Source organism: Muntiacus reevesi, chromosome 1 (genome assembly GCF_963930625.1).
Source record: "Muntiacus reevesi chromosome 1, mMunRee1.1, whole genome shotgun sequence".
Taxonomy (NCBI): Eukaryota; Metazoa; Chordata; class Mammalia; order Artiodactyla; family Cervidae; genus Muntiacus; species Muntiacus reevesi.
Genome location: NC_089249.1, coordinates 183536450 through 183557550, shown reverse-complemented (window position 1 = coordinate 183557550; position 21101 = coordinate 183536450). Strand labels below are relative to the sequence as shown.

At 52.8% G+C, this 21101-nt stretch overlaps 1 protein-coding gene across 3 annotated transcripts; it reads right to left on the bottom strand.

Moving 5' to 3' along the window:
* Positions 1–10254: 10254 nt before the first annotated feature.
* On the bottom strand, positions 10255–20264 carry FKBP8 (FKBP prolyl isomerase 8). 3 transcript variants are annotated; one of them, XM_065917398.1, is made up of 9 exons: positions 20169–20264; positions 18473–18786; positions 15419–15588; positions 15251–15339; positions 14766–14986; positions 13807–13979; positions 11820–11897; positions 11191–11322; positions 10255–10776 (listed from the first exon to the last, which is right to left on the bottom strand). In XM_065917398.1, exons 2-9 carry the CDS (start codon positions 18759–18761, stop codon positions 10690–10692), a joined length of 1239 nt encoding a protein of 412 aa, XP_065773470.1. In that variant the 5' UTR covers positions 18762–18786; positions 20169–20264; the 3' UTR covers positions 10255–10689. The 3 variants fall into 3 exon arrangements, with proteins under 3 accessions (XP_065773470.1, XP_065773472.1, XP_065773471.1); XM_065917400.1 differs by having other exon boundaries at positions 14766–14983; XM_065917399.1 differs by lacking the exon at positions 20169–20264 and adding an exon at positions 20065–20084.
* Between the last annotated feature and the right edge of the window lie 837 nt (positions 20265–21101).

Here is a 21101-nt window from a genome sequence, read left to right as displayed (position 1 = left end):
CCCCCGCTTCCCGGCTCCTGGGCCAGCGACGCGCCGGCCACGCCCCACCTCGCCGCCCGCTGACGCACTGCATTATTCATGAGACGCGGCTGGCCACGCCCCCAAGGGCCGGGCCAGGGACGCGTTGCCCGCCGACGTCCTGCATTATTCATGAGTCGCGGCTAGCCACGCCGCGCTACGGGCTGAAGGCGGCCCGCAGTCACCGCCCCTTATTTCTGCATATTCATAAGGATGGATGGCCCCACCTCTCAAGGCCCCAGAGGCGTCCACTTCCGTGCCCGGACTCCGCCCCGACACGCGCACTCCTTCAGGCCCCGCCTCAATGTGTATTATTCATAACCCTGACTCAGCCAGGCGCGTCGAAGCCCCGCCCCACCAGCCGCTGACGTGATGTATTATTTATGAGGTCTATGCAAGTCTTCCGTCTTTGGCTTCTGTGGAGAGCCCCAGTGAGGGCGTGGAGGGGACAGGGCGGCGCAGAACACGTGGGGTCGCGGAAGCAGAGACTGGCTGGGTGAGTGGGCGTGTCTATGCAAACGGCGAGCGAATGGGACGCTGGGTTGCGCTGCTGGGTCTTCCCTAAGGTAGGTCCGGGGTTGTTGGGGGGTCGTGGGGATTAGTAAACTTTGCTCTTCTGTAAGAGGAGACTTTTTATAGAATAAAATCCTACATCCCCAAAGGACCCTGAGAGATGCTGGTTATCCAGCTCTCCCATTAAAAAATGTCACATATAAAATTAACCCATTTAAAGTGTACAATTTTTTTATTGCCAAATTCAGACTTAAATAGAAGAAAGTAGGAAAAACCACTAGACCATTCAGGTATGACCTAAATCAAATCCCTTACGATTATACAGTGTAAGTGAGAAATAGATTTAAGGGACTACATCTGAAAGACAGAGTGCCTGATGAACTATGGGTGGAGGTTCATGACATTGTACAGGAGACACGGATCAAGACCATCCCCAAGAAAAAGAAATGCAAAAAAGCAAAATGGCTGTCTGGGGAGGCTTTACAAATAGCTGTGAAAAGAAGAGAAGCAAAAAGCAAAGGAGAAAAGGAAAGATATACCCATCTGAATGCAGAGTTCCAAAGAACAGCAAGGAGAGATAAGAAAGCCTTCCTCAGTGATCAGTGCAAAGAAATAGAGGAAAACAATAGAATGGGAAAGACTAGAGATCTCTTCAAGAAAATTAGAGATACCAACGGAACATTTCATGCAAAGATGGACTCAATAAAGGACATAAATGGTATAGACCTAACAGAAGCAGAAGATATTAAGAAGAGGTGGCAAGAATACACAGAAGAACTGTATAAAAAAGATCTTCACAACCCAGATAATCACGATGGTGTGATCACTCCCCCAGACCCAAACATCCTGGAATGTGAAGTCAAGTGGGCCTTAGGAAGCATCACTACAAACAAGCTAGTGGAGGTGATGGGATTCCAGTTGAGCTATTTCAAATCCTAAAAGATGATGCTGTGAAAGTGCTGCACTCAATATACCAGCAAATTTGGAAAACTCAGCAGTGGCCACAGAACTAGAAAAGGTCAGTTTTCATTCCAATTCCAAAGAAAGGCAATGCCAAAGGATGTTCAAACTACCACAAAATTGCATTCATCTCACATGCTAGTAGAGTAATGCTCAAAATTCTCCAAGCCAGGCTTCAACAATATGTGAACTGTGAACTTCCAGATGTTCAAGCTGGATTTAGAAAAGGCAGAGGAACCAGAGATCAAATTGCCAACATCCGTTGGATGATCAAAAAAGCAAGAGAATTCCAGAAAAACATCTATTTCTACTTTACTGACTATGCCAAAGCCTTTGACCGTGTGGTTCACAATAAACTCTGGAAAATTCTGAAAGAGATGGGAATACCAGACCGCCTGACCTGCCTCCTGAGAAATCTGTACGCAGGTCAGGAAGCAACAGTTAGAACTGGACATGGAACAACAGACTGGTTCCAAATAGGGAAAGGGGTACATCAAGGCTGCATATTGTCACCCTGCCTATTTAACTTATATGCAGAGTACATCAAGAGAAACGCTGGGCTGGATGAACCCCAAGCTGGAATCAAGATTTCCAGGAGAAATATCAATAACCTCAGATACACAAATGACATGACCCTTTTAACAGAAAGTGAAGAACTAAAGAACCTCTTGATGAAAGTGAAAAAATTGGCTTAAAGCTCAACATTCAGAAAACTAAGATCATGGCATCCGGTCCCATCACTTCATGGCAAACAGATGGGGAAACAATGACAGAAGTTATTTTTGGGGGCTCCAAAATCACTGCAGATGGTGACTGCAGCCATGAAATTAGAAGACGCTTACTCCTTGGAAGGAAAGTTATGACCAACCTAGACAGCATATTAAAAAGCAGAGACATTACTTTGCCAACAAAGGTCCATCTAGTCAAGTCCATTGAGTCAGTGATGCCATCCAACCATGTCACCCTCTGTTATCCCCTACTCCTCCCGCCTTCAATCTTTCCCAGCATCAAGGTCAGTTCTTCACATCAGGTGGCCAAAGTATTGGAGTTTCAGCTTCCGCATCAGTCATTTCAATGAAAATTCAGGACTGATTTCCTTTAGAATGGACTGGTTGGATTGCTTTGAAGTCCAAGCGACTCTCAAGAGTCTTCTCCAACACCACAGTTCAAAAGCATCGATTCTTCAGCGCTTATAGTCCAACTCTCACATCCATACATGACACTGGAAAAACCATAGCTGTGACTAGACAGATCTGTGTTGGCAAAGTAATGTCTCTGCTTTTTAATATGCTATCTAGGTTGATCATAGCTTTCCTTAAGGAAAGGAGCAAGCGTCTTTTAATTTCATGGCCGCAGGCACCATCTGCAGTGATTTTGGAGCCCAGAAAAATAAAGTCAGCCACTGTTTCCACTGTTTCCCCATCTATTTGCCATGAAGTGATGGGACTGGGTACCATGATCTTAGTTTTCTGAATGTTGAGGGTTTTTTTTAAGTTTATTTTTTTATTTGGCTGCATCGGGTCTTAGTTGCAGCAACTTGGGATCCCTTGTTGTGTCCTGGAACTCTAGAGCACGTGGCTCAGTAGTTGGGACACCCAGGCTTAGTCACCCTGCGGCATGTGGGATCTTGCTTCTCCGACCAGGGACCGAACCTGCGTCCCTAGCACTGGAAGGCAGATTCTTAACCTCTGGACCATCCATAAAGTCCCTGAATGTTGAGTTTTAAGCTAACTTTTTCCCTCTTCTCTTTCACTTTCATCAAGAGGCTCTTTAGTTCTTTACTTTCTGCCATAAGAGTGGTGTCATCTGCATATCTGAGGTTATTGATATTTCTCCCAGCAATCTTGATTCCAGCTTCTAGCCCAGCATTTCATGTATGTACTCTGCATATAAGTTAAATAAGCAGGGTGACAATATGCAGCCTTGATGTACCCCTTTCCCAATTTGGAACCAGTCTGTTGTTCCATGTCCAGTTCTAACTGTTGATTCCTGACCTGCATACAGATTTCTCAGGAGGTCTGGTATTCCCATCTTTCAGAATTTTCCAGTTTATTGTGATCCACATGGTCAAAATCTTTGGCATAGTCAACAAAGCAGAAGTAGATGTTTTTCTGGAACTCTCTTGCTTTTTTGATAATCCAACAGATGTAGGCAATTTGATCTCCGGTTCCTCTGCCTTTTCTAAATCCAGCTTGAATATCTGGAAGTTCTCAGGTCACGTACTGTTGAATCCTGGCTTGGAGAATTTGCGCATTACTTTGCTAGTGTGTGAGATGACCACAGTTGTGTGGTAGTGTGAGCATTCTTTGGCATTGCCTTTCTGTGGGATTGGAGTGCAAACCAACCTCTTCCAGTCCTATGGCAACTGCTGAGTTGTCCAAATTTGCTGGCATATTGAGTGCAACACTTTCACAGCATCATCTTTTAGGATTTGAAATAGCTCAACTGGAATCCCATCACCTCCACTAGCTTTGTTTGTGGTCATGCTTCCTTAAGGTCCGCTTGACTTCACATTCCAGGATGTCTGGCTCTAGGTGAGTGATCACATCATTGTGGTTATCTGGGTCATGAAGATCTTTTATGTATAGTTCTCTGTGTATGAGTACTGCTACAGGGATTCCAACTCCAGCCTGTCTGAGTTCAGGGCCGAAGTTTTGGGATCCTCCACCCTTCATCTGGGATCAGTTCATAATTTTAAAATATACAATTCAGTGTCAATAAGTGAAATTCACATTGTTGTACAACCATCACCATTGTTCATTTCCAGAATTTTTTCCATCATCACTCTTCAGACATGCTGACAAGTTTGCCCACTGCTGTGCCCAACTGTTAATCTGGAGGCTAGGCCAGGTAAATATGGGAGCAGGCCAGGGCTGCACTGCCCCTAGAAGGGCCACATAAGGGCAGGAAGGGCAACTGAGAAGCAGGTGGTCTGGAGTTAGAGGATGGAGAAGGGACAGACAGCCAGACTGCTGAACCGAGTAAAACATGGGAGGAGCCAGCTCTGAGTGCTGACCAGCTTGCTGTGTGACATTAGGAAAGGCACTTCCCCTCCTGGAGCTGAAAGTGATTTCAGCTGAGAAACAGACAACAGCACTAATAACAACCCCCCCCCCCCCCCCCCCGCCATGAGTGCTTAAAATGTACCAGGCTCTGTTTTCAGTAACACTTACAACTGCCTTTTGGGGTGCATTCCGTGGTTTCGTCCCATTTGCCAGATGAGGAAACTGAGGGCTTAGAGAAGTTAAAAAGAATTAAGAATACTGCAATTATGGGCTGTGCTGCTTGGCAACAATTATTTCTCCATTTTACACTTACTACCCCAGTGGCTCCCAAGAGGACCCTGGAAACAATAATGGAGGAAATCATTAGGCATTGCATGCTCTCCAAAAGCTTCTAAGAAGTAGGTCACCCAAAAAATTGGAAGCCAGTTGATTACCTTGGGGTGGTCACTCAACATATAGTCCATGTAGCAAGTCCATTGAAAATGTTCTAGTTCTGTGATGGGAACAGTGACCCTGGCCTGACCTTCACCCTATGGAACCTTGGATGTGTCTTGCCCTCTCTTTTCCTCACTTTGCTCATCCATAAAATAGGGATAATAACAGCATTTACCCAAGAGCATAGCCCTAGACCAAAGAAGATGCCATTATCATGGGGATCATTATTAATGGTTTTACAAGAGTTTATCTACATAATCCCTTTCCTTTAGACATTTATGTTGTTTGCAGTTCATGTAATTTTAAGCCACACTGGGATGAACACCCACTATTCATTAGCTAGCGACTGCTAATATATATATTAGTCAGCTATTGCTGCTTATTGCTGCATAACAAAGTGGCTTAATAAAAGGAGCAGTTATTTCATAGTTTCTGAGTCCTGAGTCTGGTATCTTTTAACTGGTTCTCTGCTCAGGGTCCCATGAGCTGTAGTCAAGGTGTTGGGTGGGCTATGTTCTCATCCAGAAGCTCACCTGAAGAAGGCTCTGTGTCCAAGCTCCTTCAGGTTGTTGGTAGAACGTTTTTGGTGGTTGTAGGACTGAGGTCCCTACTTCTTGCTGTCACTGGAGGGCAATCTCAGGCACTGGCCATGTGGCCCCCTCCATCTCAGTAATAGAAACCTCCCTTGTGTTGAATCCCTCTGACTCTTCTATAGCCAGCAGGGTCGGGCCTACCCAGATTATCCCCATATCTTAAGGTTAACCGTGCCCAATGACAACACAGTCATGGGACCGAGATACACTGCATTCCCCATCCAAGGATGATGCAGAATGAGGAATCTCAGGAACGCCTTAATTTCTGCAACACACAGCCCTTAGAGACACATTGCTGCACATCTGTCCCACAGCTTCCTGAAAGTTGAGTTGCTAGGTCAGAGCAAATGGACCTTAGGGATTTTGAAGCAAACAGTTTTGCAACAGAGGGAACATGAAGATCTCTGAGAACTCTGTTTGGAGCTGGCCCCTCTGCCTGGTGGGGTGGCCAGCAAGCAATCTGCTCCACCACTCTCTTAGCTGGCCGCCTCAGAGCCAGCAAGTCCACCTTTGGGGGTCTCAGGGCTTATCTGTGCAATAGGGAGACTCACACCTCTTCTCAAGAGGAGGCCAAAAGCATCTGTTGTCAGGAATCCCTAAGACCACTGTCAGATTTGGTAATTCACTAGAAGGATGCACAGAACTCAGAAAAGCTCTTATATTCATGGCTGTGTTAATCACAGTGAAAGGATACAGTCTAGGATCAGCAAAGGAAAAGGATGCATAAGGCAGAAGCCAAGAGAAACCAGGCACAAGCTTCTGGTTGCAGACAGCACTTAATTTTCCCAGCAACGATCGTGACAACACACACAGACTACTGCCATCCAGGGAAGCACACTCAAGCCTTGTCCAGGGTTTTTGCGGAGGAGGAGGGGTCACTCATGCAGATATGGCTGATCACCCATCCAGAGACTGAGCTGATACCATGTGACCAAAAGCCCCTACCCGATTTTTCTCTCTTTTTTTGGGGGGTGGGGTGGGGAGGGCAGATGGCATGTGAGATCTTAGTTCCCTGACCAGGAAGTGAACCTGTGTCCTTCAGATTAGAAGTGCGGTGTCTTAACCACTGAACCATCAGGAAAGTACCCCCCACCCTAAATCATATTGTTATTGTGGACTATTTGGCATGGCCCATGGCCTCAGGTAAGCTGATACTCTTATCAGTCAGGACATTCCAATAGTCTAGAAGTGACTTCCCAGGTGCCAGTCAAGGGCCAGTCCTTTAAATGTGCAAGATTTGTTGTGCAGGGTTTGCACAACCCACGCCTTTAGAGTTTCTTCTTTACTGCTCTACAGATGGGGTTCTAAGAGCCCTCATGGTTCCAGCAGAAGTACCAGGGAAGGCCTTGAGTGGGTCACTGTGGGTCACATGACACCCAGGAGCCAATCACTGTGGCCAGGCTGCTGGACTGGTCTGATTGGTCAGGCCTGGGTTGCCGGAAGGCTGGTGGGGAACCAGCCCCATCTGTGTGGTAAGGAGTAAAGGTGAGTTCCACCAGGAGGAGAAATAGAGAACGGGCATTCAAAGACACTGATGATGCTACACTGGCTGACCCCAGCCAGCACTCAAGTTGTCCTTTAGGGAAGATGTGAGATGGAGGCGTGCAAAGGTCACCCTGTTGAAGTGCTCAGGAGACCTGAGCTTTCACACACAAAGCTCATTCTTCCACGTTCACTTCCAGTTCATGGCAAGTCACACCCCTTGAGGGCAAGGGCTAGGCTGAGTCATCACTCAAGACAGGGTACACAGAAGGCACGGGTATACGTTTTGATATGAAAGAAAAATCCACCCATCCAATCTCTGAACACAGCACACACTGTCCAGTTAGCCCACCTTTGCACATACTGTGCCTGAATCAGGAGCAAGCACCGTCTGACACCCCCAAAGGCCTCCTGTGTCCTCAGGGTAGCTTCACTGCCCCTCTGGCTCCCTACCACCACCCTGTTCACACCACTGAGGATGGAATGACCCAGGGGATGTATACACTAAAGCCCCCACCTGGCCCTGGCATTCAAGGCCTATTCTCACCTCTTGGCCTTAACCTGCAGTAAGATGCAGAAACAGCCACATGGGCTCTGGAGGCAGGCTGACCTGGGCCAAATCCTGCCTGTTACTTCCAGGTAGTGGGACCCTGGGCAGGATCCGTCTCCTCTCTGAGCTTTCATCTGCTCGGCTCATAATGGGCACAACCAGAGCAACCATGAAGAAGAGGGGCAAAGGAAGGAGGCACGACTAGCCTGACTCCACCATCATTAAAAAGCTATTCTTCAGGACACGTGAAACCGGCCAAGGGGACACAGAGACCTGCAGCATGGAGCAGGGTCAGAAAAGACTCACAGGTGTGTGGTCAGTTGCTTTTCTTTTTTTTTTTAATACTTATTTATTTGGCTGCTCCAGTCTTAGTTGCAGCATGCACAATCTTTAGTTGTGGCATGCAAACTCTCAGTTGCAGCTTGTGGGATCTAGTTCCCTGACTAGGTACAGAACTTGGGCCCCTGCATTGAGAATGCAGAGTCTTAGCCACTGGACCACCAGGGAAGTCCCTCAGTTGCTATTTTACAAAGCTGTCATAGTAACTCACTAGGGGAGACAAAGTCTTACCCACAGATGTTTCTGCAACAGCTGGACGTATGCGTGCGTGTTCAGTTGTGTCTAGCTCTTTGCGACCCCATAGACTGTAGCCTGCCAGGCTCCTCTGCCCTGGTATTTTCCAGCCAAGAATACTGGAGTGGGTTGCCATTTCCTACTCCAGGGATCTTCCCTACCCAAGGATCAAACCTTTATCTCTTGCATCTCCTGCGTTGGCAGGCAGATTCATTACCAACTGTACCGCTGGGAAGCCCAACTGGATGGCCATTTGGAAAAATATGAACCTCAACCCCAACCTCACACCACTTAGAAAAGTTAACTCAAAGTGGCTCCTGGATCTCAATGTAAAAGTTAAAGCCATAAGAGGTTTAAAAGAAAAACCAAAAAATCTCTACAAACGGCTCAGCAAGTATTGACAAAAAGCATGTGGAATGGAAGGAAAAAAATTGACAAATTGGACTGCATTAAATTTTCAATGTCTATTCTTTGAATGAACAGAAAATGAAAAGTGAGGAACTTCCCTGGGGGCCCAGTGGTTAAAACTGCCATGCTCCCTGTGCAGGAGACCCAGGTTCAATTCCTGGTCAGGGAACTAGATCCCACATGCTACAACCAACAGTTAGCATGCCAAACGAAGAGATCCTACATGGTACAACTAAGACCTGGTGCAGCCAAATGAATAAATAAGAAAATGAAAAGTGAGACACAAAGTGGGAAATATATTCACAATACACCTGACAGAAGACTTGTCCCCAGAGTATATGATGAAAAAATGGGCACAGAACAAGGCTGCTGCGGGTCCGCAGTGGACTAACGCCAGTGCTGGTGCACAGTCAGTGCTCAGGAAAGACAGCAGTGATGACCCTCACACCCAGGCCAGAAAGTCACCCCGGCCAGCCCACAGTCCACCTGGCCGCCCCCTCAGGCCAGCTTCCCAGCCTGAAACCAAGGAGACTGAGCAAAGGGGGTATGCTGCCTGAGATGCAGGCCTTCAAGGCCTGGCCGACCCATGGTCCCCACCCTAGCGCCTCCGACGGAACCCCGTTCCTGTCAGAGGCCAAGGTAGAAACCAAAGGGGACTGAATGGTGGAGAGTAGGAGCAATTCCAAGCCACAGCCAGATGTGCCCTGAGAGTAATCCAGGTGGCCCTGAGAGGGCCTGGAGCAAGCAGGGAAAAGATTGCATTTCAAGGCCTGACGGCCACCTTCTGCTGGGTGGCTGTGGCCAGTGGCTTCTCCTTCTGGATTGCAAGCGGGGGTGTGCTAAGTCGCTGCAGTCATGTCCAACTCTGTGATCCTATGACTGTAGCGCGCCGGGCTCCTCTGTTCATGGGGTTCTCTAAGCAAGAGTACTTGAGTGGGTTACCATTTCCTCCTCCAGAGAATCTTCTGAACCCAGGGATCAAACCTGCTTCTTTCACATCTCCTGCACTGGCAGGTGGGTTCTTTACCACTAGCGCCACCTGGGAAGCACTAGCAAGGGGGTGGGCATGAGCCAAACACTTGTGTGTCTACCTCAGATTTCTCCTTTCCTGGAGGCAGGCTAAAGCAGCAAGAAGGAACTCAGGTTGACAAAGGTGCCAAACACTGGCTCTGGCCGTCCTGGTTGGGACGGTGGGCAGCGTTTTGGGGAGAAGCTCCTACAGCCCTTGGTTTTCGGGAAAAGGAGATGGGACGCAGCTCCTGAAATCATCCCCACCCCTCCTGGAGGACCCTGCAGGGTCCAGCTCTGCTGAGCACCCACCTGTATCTCCTTTGACACCAGGCTCCATCCTGCTCCAGGGCCTTGATGCCGGCTGTGCTGCTGCCCAGACACGGGTGTGTCCGCCCGCTGCACACCCAGACCTCTGCGGTCACTATGGGCTCAGCACAGTCCCCACTGAGCTCCCACCAGGGTCCCCAGGTGCAGATGAGCAGCACTGACCTCCCGCCAAGTCTGATCAGGCACCCTGAGCACAAGGTCCCGCCAGGCCAGGTCTGTTTCCCACTCAGCACAGAGGGTCTGCTGTGGCCCGAGAGCAGACAAGCCCCCTCCAGTCCCAGACTGGCCACATCCACCGTCCTCTGTGACCCTGGCAGGGCACAGAAGGCCTCCAGCTCAGCCCCAAGTGACGGTGAAAGAAGGTTCCAGAACAAGCAGAGAGCGGGGTGGGAGGCTTTTACTTCACTGTGTGTGGGTGGAGGGGGCCTGGACAGAGGGCAGCAGGCGGGGCAGGAGGGGCTGGAGCTTGGAAAGGGGCTGGGCAGGAGGAGGGCTGCCCCCAGGCCTGTTGGGAAGAGGACACTGGGACTGATCCCTGCTGGGACCTCACCCCAGGGGTGGGGTGGGAATTGGGTCTGGAGCAATGAGAGCCCCCTTGCTCCAGGCTGGACGTGGGGCCCGGGCCCTGCCTCGCTTTCCTCCAGTAGGACTCAGTCCCTCCTGCTCGCGGGGCCACATGACCCCCAAACCTCACTGCCCCCGCCCCAGAGGAGGGGGCTAGGCCAGTTAGGGCAGTGGACAGGGAGCCTGGGGGAGTTAGGGAGCACAGGGTGGGGTCCACAGTGAGTGGAGGGGATGGCAGCCACCTGGGTGGTCAGTTCCTGGCAGCGATGACCACAGAGAGCGCCACGCCCCCCAAGGCGACAGCAGTTGCCCCAAACAGCCACTTCCATGGGATGGACTGTGGATAAAGGAGAGGGAAGAGGTGGCTAGACAGTGGCCAAGACAGATGGTTTGCACCTCAGCTAGCAACTACGGTTCCAACGGGCCTCCCAGGAAACCACTGCCTGAAAATGCCTTTCCTGCCTCTTGGAAAATTCCTACACCTGCACCAAAACTCAAGCAAAGTCTCCCCTCCTCTAGTACACCTCCCCTTCCCCTCTGCAGGAGCCCTCCAGATTGTGTTGCATCTTCTGCTCTGGCTCTGATCACACAGTGCTGGGGATTCTGTGTGTCCATGTCCCCAGCATGATCCAGCACGGCCCAGTTCAGGAAGACACTGATGTATGCACAATGAAGAAACTCCCTCTGCATGGTGTACCCTGCACACAGCCCTCCTCTGGGAGCCTCCCTGCGCCCGCCGGCCCCTGCTCACCCAGGCACCCTTGCCAGGACACTTGGCAGGCAGCCGGCTGGGGTTGCCCAGCATCTTCCGGTACAGGGCGGTCTCTGTGCTCCTCTGGGCCGCGTGCTTCTTCACCAGCTTCGAGAGCTCTGCATGGATCGTCTGTCAGAGAGGGGTATTGGTAAGAGCAGAAGCCAACCACTGGTGCTAGCAGCCTGCCTCCCTGGGCCCGGTGGCTTGCTGGGGCTGGAACCACTGGGACATGGGAGTTGTCCACTACTCTCTGGGTGTTAGCAAAGTAGGGGGTGCTGTCTGCATCCTTTGAGGAAGCCAGAAGATGGGGTGGAGCAAGGGTGGCCAGAAGAAAGTTTCCGAGAAGAAATATTCTGGGAAGGAAGCTGAAAACACTGACGCTGGCCAGACTGGCAGTACCCTTGACCTCTGGAACCCCTGCTGAGGGTGAGTGCCCAGACTGCCACTGCAGGGGTCAAAAAGGGTCTCAGCAGGCAGGCTGGGGTCCTGCAGTCACGTACCCCCTGCTACTGCCCAGATAGAAACTATAGGGGAGAGTCACAGCAAGAAAGATAAGGGGCAGACCACAAGTGGAACTTCCCGACAGGTCAGCATGGCAAGTCTCAGGGTGCCTCCGCTCTGCTCACCTTGTTGGAAGGTTCCAGCTTCAGGGCTGCTCTCAAGATGGGGATGGCCTCACTATACTCGCCTTGTTGGGCCAGCACCTGCGGGAGCAAGTGGGGAGTTATCACTTGGACCCAAGCTGGGCCATGTTCGCCTCCAAGAGACCCAGCCCTGCCATGTTCCTGGTCATCTGACTAGTTCCAAGTCTATCTCCAGCAACTGCCCCAGGGCTCCAGTCACCCCTATACTGCCCCCCGGAGCCCTCAGACTACCCAAGTGGCCGCCAGACTCGGTGTTCTTTCCCGTGAATGCTGGTTTCACCGTGGGCAAGTGGCCCAGGCACTGGTCTTTCCCCCTCCCTCACCACCTTGGCTGACTCGAGAAGCCACCGGATGCTGCCAAAGCTTTGGCCACATCGAATGGTTCAGAGCCAAGCGTGTGACTCAAGCCAGCCAATGAGATCCAGCCGGAACCAGGCTGGGAGCACTGGGAGGCCAGTTGCTTAGCGGAAAGGATGGAGGCCTGGCACTTTTGGCATAGCAGGAGGGAGCATCTTGAGAGAGGAGTGTGCCTGAGAAATGAACACAGCAGGCAGACACAGTTAACTCTACAACACTGCTAAACACCTGGATCCAGCCATGACTGAAGCCATCTAGGCCTGAAACTTGGCAGGTCCACAAGCCATCAATTCCTCCTGCTTGAATCTGAGTGGGTTTCCATTACCTTTGACCAGCAGACCCAAACAGGTGTGAGGCTACAAGAACAGACAGTCTCATTTCCCACAAGAGAATTCTTTCTAAACCCTGAAAAACAGGGACAGCATCTTTTCTCTCCTCACGTTTCTATACCCAAAAAGTACTTTAAAAATGCTGGCTGACCTGCTCAGGTCTCTGACAAACACACTAAATGACCCAGCATGTGCTTATACCTTAGTTTCCTCAGCTTACTGCTAAAAAAACGCTGACGGCACCCCCTCTCCCAGCAGAGAGAATGAACAGAGACAGGGACAAAAGCAGAGGACAGAGACAGTGGACCTGAGGTCAGGTCCACTCAGGCCAAGTCCCCCCGCGCTCCACCTGCACTTCCTCAGCAGCTGTGTGTGCCTGGCTCTATTTGCAGGGCTAAGATGTAGCAGTGAATGAGGATACAAAGGGCTTCCCCGGCGGCTCAGTGGTAAAGAATCCACCTGCAATGCAGGAGCCACAGGAGATGCAGGTTCAATCCCTAGGTCAGGAAAATCCCTTGGAGGAGGGCACAGCAACCCACTCCAGTATTCTTTTGCCTGGAGAATCCCAAGGACAGGGGAGCCTGGTGGGCTATATCCACAGGGTCGCAAAGAGTCGAACATAACTGAAGCGACTTAGTACGCAGACATACGACATACAAAATCCCCACCTTCTGGGAAGGGCATTGGACAAGAGGCATGACACCTGCCGATGCTGACAGTGACACGGGAAACAGGAAGACAGGGCAGAGGGGTTGTCGGGAGGCCGTCCTGAGGAGCTGACATCACAGCAAAGGCTTGGAGGAGACGAGGGAAGGACACATGGGAGTGAATAGGGTATGAGCAGTCCATGCAAAGGCACCGGGGTAGCAGCAGACCTAGCCCCAGTAACAACCAAGAGCAGACTGGAAGGTGATGACAGGGGGAGAGACCAGATGGCTTACAGCCTTGGAGTCCAGGAGAAGAACCCATCTTCTACTGAGGGAGAGGGCAGTCACAAAGGGTGACACGCGAGGAACAATTACAGATGGGCCAGGTGGCAGTGCTGGGCATCAGAGGGAACCTAAGACCCAGGGCTCGGCTCAAACGTGGCCTCAGTCAAGGAACTGCTGTGACCCAAGCCACAGCCCGGTACCTATCTGAACCTCAGTTTTCCCATCTGTACCCTGGAGAGCGTGGTTGGATGATGCTTATGCCCTTCTCAAGTCTGGGGTGGGAGACCAGCCTCACTGCCCTGGGGTGGGGGAGCCAGCCTGCCCACTGGGAGCCTGCGAGCTGCAGCTCACCTTGCCCTTGCGGAAGAGAGCCTTGATGTTGTCAGGCTGGTGCTCCAGCACAAGGCTGCAGGAGCGCAGTGCCGCGCGGTAGTGATCCAGCTTCAGCTGCGAGGCCGCCAGGTTGTTCAGACACTTCACCTTCAGCTGCAGGAGCTGCTCCTCCTCCTCGAACGTCATGTCCACTGCGGGGGGACAGCACTCAACCATAGCTGCTATGACCGTGCCTCTAGCCCTCCCCGCAGCCATCCAGCTGCAGAGGGACTAAGTGACCCAGGCCAAGCCCACCCCTCCGCACCTGGTGGTGGAGGAGACTGGGGGGAAGGGCCTCTGAGTGTCCCAGTGACAGGAGACGGGGTTTCCAAGCTCCCGGTGCTGTAGGACCTCTACCACCTACTCCTTGAGGGGACCTCAGGCCTCTCAGGCCCCAGCTTTCCCATCCTAACACAGGCTAAGACCAGCAGCACCCTCAGGGCACTCCCAAGGAGTCTACAAAATAGAGCCTAAATGAACAAGGGCCTGATCACGGGACACGTGGATTGACAGTGTCTGTAGTCAACCGCATCTTTCTGCACTCCATAACATTCCACTGACCTGGGATATAAGTCTAGAGACACCTAAGGAGGCTTAGTCACCCAGCGGGCTCAGTGGTAAGAACCTGCCTGCCAAGCAGGAGACGCAGGTTTGATCCCTGACTCGGGAAGATCCCCTGGAGAAGGAAATGGCAACCCATTCCAGTATTCTTGCCTAGGAAATTCCATGGACAGAGGAACCTGGTGGGCCACAGTCTATGGGGCCGCAAAAGAGTTGCCACCACCAGTGATACCTGTAGGCTAGACATACTTGAGCGTCCACCCAGATTCTAGAGTTGCTCAGAACATTGTGAATCTGGGGCCCTCTGTGGCTCGAAGCTTCTAGCACTGGTGGGGATGCCTCTCCAGGGAGGTGCTGGCATTCGACCTGGCAGTCACCTTTGGCGCTGGAAGTGATGGCCTTGATGGCGAGGTCGTAGGAGTTGGCGGCCAGCACGAAGTCGGCCCGCTGATAGTGAGCATTGCCACACTCCCGCTTCCGGTTGGCCAGGGCCACACGCTCCTGCCCCGTGAGCATCTCCAGGTCAGGCCCGTCCACAGCCGTCTTCAGAGTCACCTCCAGGCACAGGGCCGCGTGCGGGGGGATGTACGGGCTCCTGCTGGTGGTGGGGTGGGGATAGCACTCAGACCCAGCGGCCACCGTGACTGGACCCCCAGGCACGCTGGGGTGGCTCAGAGCGGGCGGCAAAGGGCTGTCAGCCCCTCTTGCTCCCCTCGAGCTCCGTGACCCAGGGCAGGGGTCCGCTCCTGAGCCTCTGGTTCCTTCTCTATAAAGGGTGCAGGCAGACGGGATGAGATGGGGACCAGCCTGTTCCACCCACTCCGGGACCCCCCAGGGACCCCCGTGAGCAGCAGGCTCTCACCTGCCCTGGGGACCGTAGCAGTACTTGGAGTCAGCGGTGACCATGGCTGTCTCCCCCACGTCCATGAGTGGGACGCTGAGATCCAGGGCCTGGGGCGGGGGAGCAGAGCTCGTGAGCAGTGCTGCACACCCCCCACACCGCCCACGCCCAGCCCCGTCCCGCCCCCACCTGGATGACATCACAGTCGCCCAGGGTGAACGTCAGCTCCGGCTCCTCCTGCACCCGCGTGCCGTTCTCCAGCGAGGTCTGCAGCTGGACCGTGACCACCTGGCCCTTGGTCGGGCGGCTGGAGCCCGGTGGGCCTGGGACCAGCGTCTTCTTCCTCAGCAGCCCGTTCCCTGCCAAGGGGAGGGAGCACACAGCCTGTCCCAGAGCAGCCCGGACGGGTGGCTGCCTCTCCGGGGGGTGGCAGAGCACCAGGGCACAGCTGAGCTTTCAGTGACCCCTCTCCCACTGCCTGGGCAGGTGACCCCACGCCTCTGGGCCCCAGTGTCCCCGGCTGGACACTGGGAATGAAAGTAATGATTTGGGGACTGACGATAGTGGCCCCGGGATGGGCTCAGTGAATGCTGGCTGGTCTGTTATCTTAAGAAAATCAAGGCGGGCGGACATCCCCGGAGGTCCAGTGGTTAAGAATCCACCTTCCAATGCAGGGTTTGATCCCTGCTTGGGGAGCAAAGATCCTACACGCTGCAGGGCAACTAAGCCCGTGGACTGCCACTGCTGAGCCTGCTCCCCACAACTAGAGAAGCTCACACTCCATGACAGAGAAGGATCTGTGCACAGCAGTGAAGCTCGGGCACAGCCAAAAATGAAGAATGAATACATGAGGCTTCCCTGGTGGCTCAGTGGTAAAGAATCCACCTGCCAATGCAGGAAACACGGGCTCAATCCCTGATCTGGGAAGATCCCACATGCCACGAAGCACGTAAGCCGGTGCGCCACACCTATTCAGCCTGTGCACTAGGGCCCGGGAGCTGCAACTGCTGCAGCCTGTGCTCAGCAACGAGAGAAGCCAGAGCAACGAGAAGCCCGCACACTAAAACGGGAGAGCAGCCCCTGCTCGCCAAAACTAGAGTAAAGCCAGAGCAGCAATGAAGACCCAGCACAGCCAAAAACAAATTAATTAAAAAGAAAACTTCTGTATAAAAACAAATCTAGTTAATTGTTAAATTAAAAATAATTTTTAAAAAGAAAATGGAGTTCCCTGGTGGCCTAATGGTTAGGATTCTGCACTTTCACTGCTGGGGCCCAGGTTCAATCTCTCATCAGAGAACTGGGATCCCACAAGTGGCCGAAAGAAGAGAAGAAGAAGAAAAAAATCTCGGCTCAGTGAGGGCAAAGGGCTGAGAAAAACCATCCTGCCTATCACAGTCAAGGCAACAGGGACGCTCAGAAAAGAGACTCTGGAGAACTACCCTGTCCTCTCTCCTTTGGTTCCAATCTCAGCCCTGAGACATCTGGATCTCAGTTTACTCAACCATTAAATGGGGTGGCTGGGGCCTCTCCTGGTGACACCCAGTGAGTAGCTTGCTTGTTAGTAGAGTACCTGTGATGCCAGGAGTGTGTCTGACTAAAGCATCACATCACACGGAAAGACCTAAAAGCAAAAGTAACCCCTAGTCCCCCCTCCAGCCACCAAGGAGACCACCATGTTCCTCCCCATACCCCAAACAATTTTGAGGATGGCCAGATGACCACAGCCAACACCTACTGAGTACCAAGCACAAGGCCCCAGGCCCTCACAAATCCACTCAAGGAGACCCCCCCCCCAACGATGACACCCACTGTCATCCCATTACAACTGCTGGGGTGATAGAGGGCTTATACCTATGAGGCACAAGAGACTGACGTCATCTGCAGCCACCCAATGTACAAGAAGTACCTGTATTCTATAACAATCCCCAGGTCTGGAAAACACTGCCATGAGTCTAAGTAGACCCTCGTCTAAAGATAATGGGCAGGGAGATCTATTCATATTGTGGAATATTCTAGAGTGTTCCAAATTTCTGCAGTGCTCCCCAACTTATACCTGCTCCTGCATCATTTCAGAATCACTTATCTAGTGGATGCCGAGGGATCCTGTGTCTTGAGGTTTCTGGACACTAACAGTGGATATGTTGGTAGGATCTCAACTAGGCGTTGTCTCTTGCCAAGGAAACTCTGGGTAAATCACAGCCTCTCTCAAGGCCTCAGTTTCCTTGTCTAGAAGCCTGGATTCTGGCCTCAGAGAGTGGTTGGCTCAAATATAACAAACAGAGCTATCCTCATGCTCACACAGGGAGCAGGGCAGTTCTTCGCATCAGTAGAGAAGAACTTCCCAAACTTTAATAGAGCCAAGGGGGCTGTGCAACCTTGGACAAATGCCTTCACCTCTCTGAGCCTGTTTCCCTAACTGTCAAACAGGGATATGGTAGGAATTACATCACGGGGTTACTGTGGGGATAAAATTAGAGGATGCACAGGCCTGGCAAGAACCACTGCTTAGTAAACATCACCTGCTGTTTGTTTTCTTTTTAGGCATAGTAAAGCCTGTATCTGTAGTGGAGATGAAATCAGTACCAATTTGGTTTTACCAGTGTCCGTATTATTTGATACTATTTAGCATTAACGGTGATAGTAAGGATGCGCTGTTATTTGTGCGGACATTAGCGTTATTTAGTGTATTAAATATCAGAACTAGGAGTACTATGTTTATCTTCCAGAGTTGCTGTGATGGAGTATATGGTGGAGGGTGCGGCACATATGGGTTCTCCTAGTTTCTCTTCCAGGACTTTTCTGAACACTGAGCACACTAATGAAGACCACAAATGGGATGTTCCACAAATCTATTTGACCTTAGGACACAGTTCGGGGGCGGGGGTCAGGCACTGGTCAGACAAGTGCCAAGAAAAGGAATGGAGGTTGAGAGCTCTGTGTAGCTCTGAGCAGGTGATTCAGCGTCTCTGAGTCCTGTTAGCAGCTCTGAGAAAGCAAGTCATATGTGTGTGTGTGTGTGTGTGTGACAGAGAGAGAAAGACAAGAAAAGGGCTCATAAACATGAAGTGTCTCAAGCAATTGCCTGTGGCTAGTGATCACTGTGGTTACATTTTACTTCCAATCGCCTTCATGACAGAGACGGGGAAATAAGGCTCAGGAGAGGAGAAGGCCTAGGTCAAGGTCACTCCTGAACCTGAGCTGTCTGGGCGCCATGGGTCAACCCGAGCCACCCCTGCTCCTTACCCAGGATGTCCAGCCACTCGTCAGGGGCCGGGGCGGGTTCAGGCTCGGGCTCCATGGAGGCCAGGAACTCTCGGGCCAGGGCCCCGGGCTGCTCGGCCTCCTCCAGTGGGGGCTGCCCCACATCCTCAAGTGGTGGCAGCTCACTCAGGTCCTCCTCTTCTTCCTCCTCCTCGCCCTCAGCATCTTCCACCCCGTCCAGCACCTCGAAGTCCTCAAGTGGTGGGACCCCAGCAGGTGGCGGAGCAGTGGGCTCAGGGTCTGCAGCAGAGGGCTCAGCACAGGATGCCATGCTGCTGGGGGGATGGGAATTGGCCCTGGTGGGGGGAATGGATGGGGGTAAGAATTCCATCACACTTCTCAAATCTCCTCTGCCTCCATTCCCCACAGTGCCCATCACTTGCTGTGTGACTCAGGGGCTCCAGGCCTTAGTTTCCTCATCTGTACAGTGGGTAGAGCACCAATCCCAGTTTGTTCCAAGGACTTAACAACCCACTCACCAAACCCTGGCATCAGGTTCAAACAGCAGTAGCTATTATTAGAGTTAATTATTATTTAATCTTTATAAACACGCTGGGAAGTAGAGAACATCCCCTTGCAGAAAAGGAAATTAAGGCCCAGAGTGGCAAAGCCATTTGCCCAAGGTCACAGAGCAAGCCAATCACAGGATGCAGGATTTGGAACCTGGGGCTTTTATCTGCCCAGAGTGGGTGCTGGGATTTTTCTTCCGGGGGACAACCCCTGAGATCTTGGGGAGGCCACTTTTAGAACCCAAGAGAAAAATAAAGTGAATCTTTACCAGGGCTCCCCACCTTCAGTTGTCCCATCTCCTAAGGGGAGCCTCCCAGAAACCCCAAGGCATTCCTTCGCAATACCTTCCTGAACCTAATACCACCCCCAACACCGGACTTTGGCCCAAACCATTCCCTAGGAGTCCCTTCTCCTCTCCTCAGGCCTTCTGACCACCTTCAAAGTAGCCTCTCCCTTACAGAAGTGGTCGACACCCCCACAGCTTCTTCCCTGGACCATCAAGAACTGACCCCCTCGCCTAGGCCCCAAGCTCTGGAGGTGATAAAGCCGTCATTCTAACCCACAGCATCTCCTCCCTAACTCTCACCTGCCTGCTCTTTCCGGGCTCGGGTCCCATTTTCTGAGACCCTACCAGCCCCAACCCCCACAATCCCCTGCGCTCGCATAAATAGCCCTCCCCCCACCCCAACCACCGCCCCCAGCCCGGACCAGCTTCCCCCACAGCTGGTCTGTCGCCCCTAAACACTTTGATCTCCCCAGACGCCCCTTTCCCAATCCCATAACACCCTACGCTCTCCAGACGCCCCCTGCCCCGGCCTGGCCCTCCGTCAACCTCCCACCCCAGTCCCCAACGCCCCACGCCTATTTGACGCCACCAGTCTGGGGCTCCCGACCCCCCGCAACCCTCGGGCACCCCCGGCCCTGCACGACTCAGCCGGCAGCGCCCCCACCCGCTGCCCTTGACCCTCCGTGGCCCCCATTCCTAGTCGCCCCCACCAGGTAGCACTCCCTCCGGCACTCCGACCTCCCGCGCCCCCCGGCTCGCCTCCCCCGCGGCCCTTCACCCCGCCTAGCAGTCGCAGCCCCCGCCGCGCCGGGCCCCGGACTAGCCCAGGCCCGGGCAGTGCCTCGGGCCGACGCGGCCCCGCTGGCGCCCCGGGACACGTGCCTCCGGCTCCGGGACCCCAGCCTGGGGTCCTGCGCCCCCCTCCCCGCCCCCAGCCGCGGCCGCCGCGCCTCGGGAACCAGGCTCTGGCGCCCAGCCCCGCCCTCACCGCAGCCATTGGACGCCGTCGCAGTGACTACAGCGCCCATTGGTCTGCGTGCACATCTATCTCCGGCACAGGCACCGCCCCCTTCCTGCTTGTATCTGCGGGGCTTTCTTAAAGGGGCAGAGGCCGCCGCGCCACCCCCGAACGGGGGCGGGGGCGGGGGAGGGGTGAGCGGGGGCGGGAGCCGGGGTAAGGGTGGGGGTGCTGTAGATCTTAGTCAGTTCACAGGTCAGCACCGCGCAGCTTGGCCAGACAAACCGCTTGTCTGACATTCGGCTCATCTGCGAAATGGGGATAAACACCTCTATCGACGCACTCTCACCTTGAGGGATGTTGGGAGGACAGCTTTAAATGGTACTTTCTTAAGGAACTCAGGTTTGCGGGTCAGGGCAGTTCTGAGACTGCTGGATAACCCACCCTGAATCTCTAGTTACTTCTATGGATCACTGGCTCCGAGGAAAAGCGACGTGCCCAAGGGCACACGGAGCCTTGGTACCCCACCCCCACCCCACCCCACACCCACCCCCGGCGCAACGTGGTCTGTCTAATCCCGGGAAGGTTGCCGGGTGCAAACTGGAGGAACTCTATAATGGCTAGGTTAACTGCTCAAAGAGCAGGGCCACTGGGAGGAATCCCGCCTCCCTTCCTCCCCTGCTGGAGTACGATAAGGTACCCATGGCCCCAAGAAGAAGGTGGCAGCTTTGATTAGAAGGGTTTTTATGGCTCGTGTTTTGAAAGGAGGGCACTTACTCCTCCTTCACTGTATTTTTTTTTTTTCTTCCCGACAGTTACCCCCTTCCAGAATGATCTTGCTAATTCTTTGGCTTCCC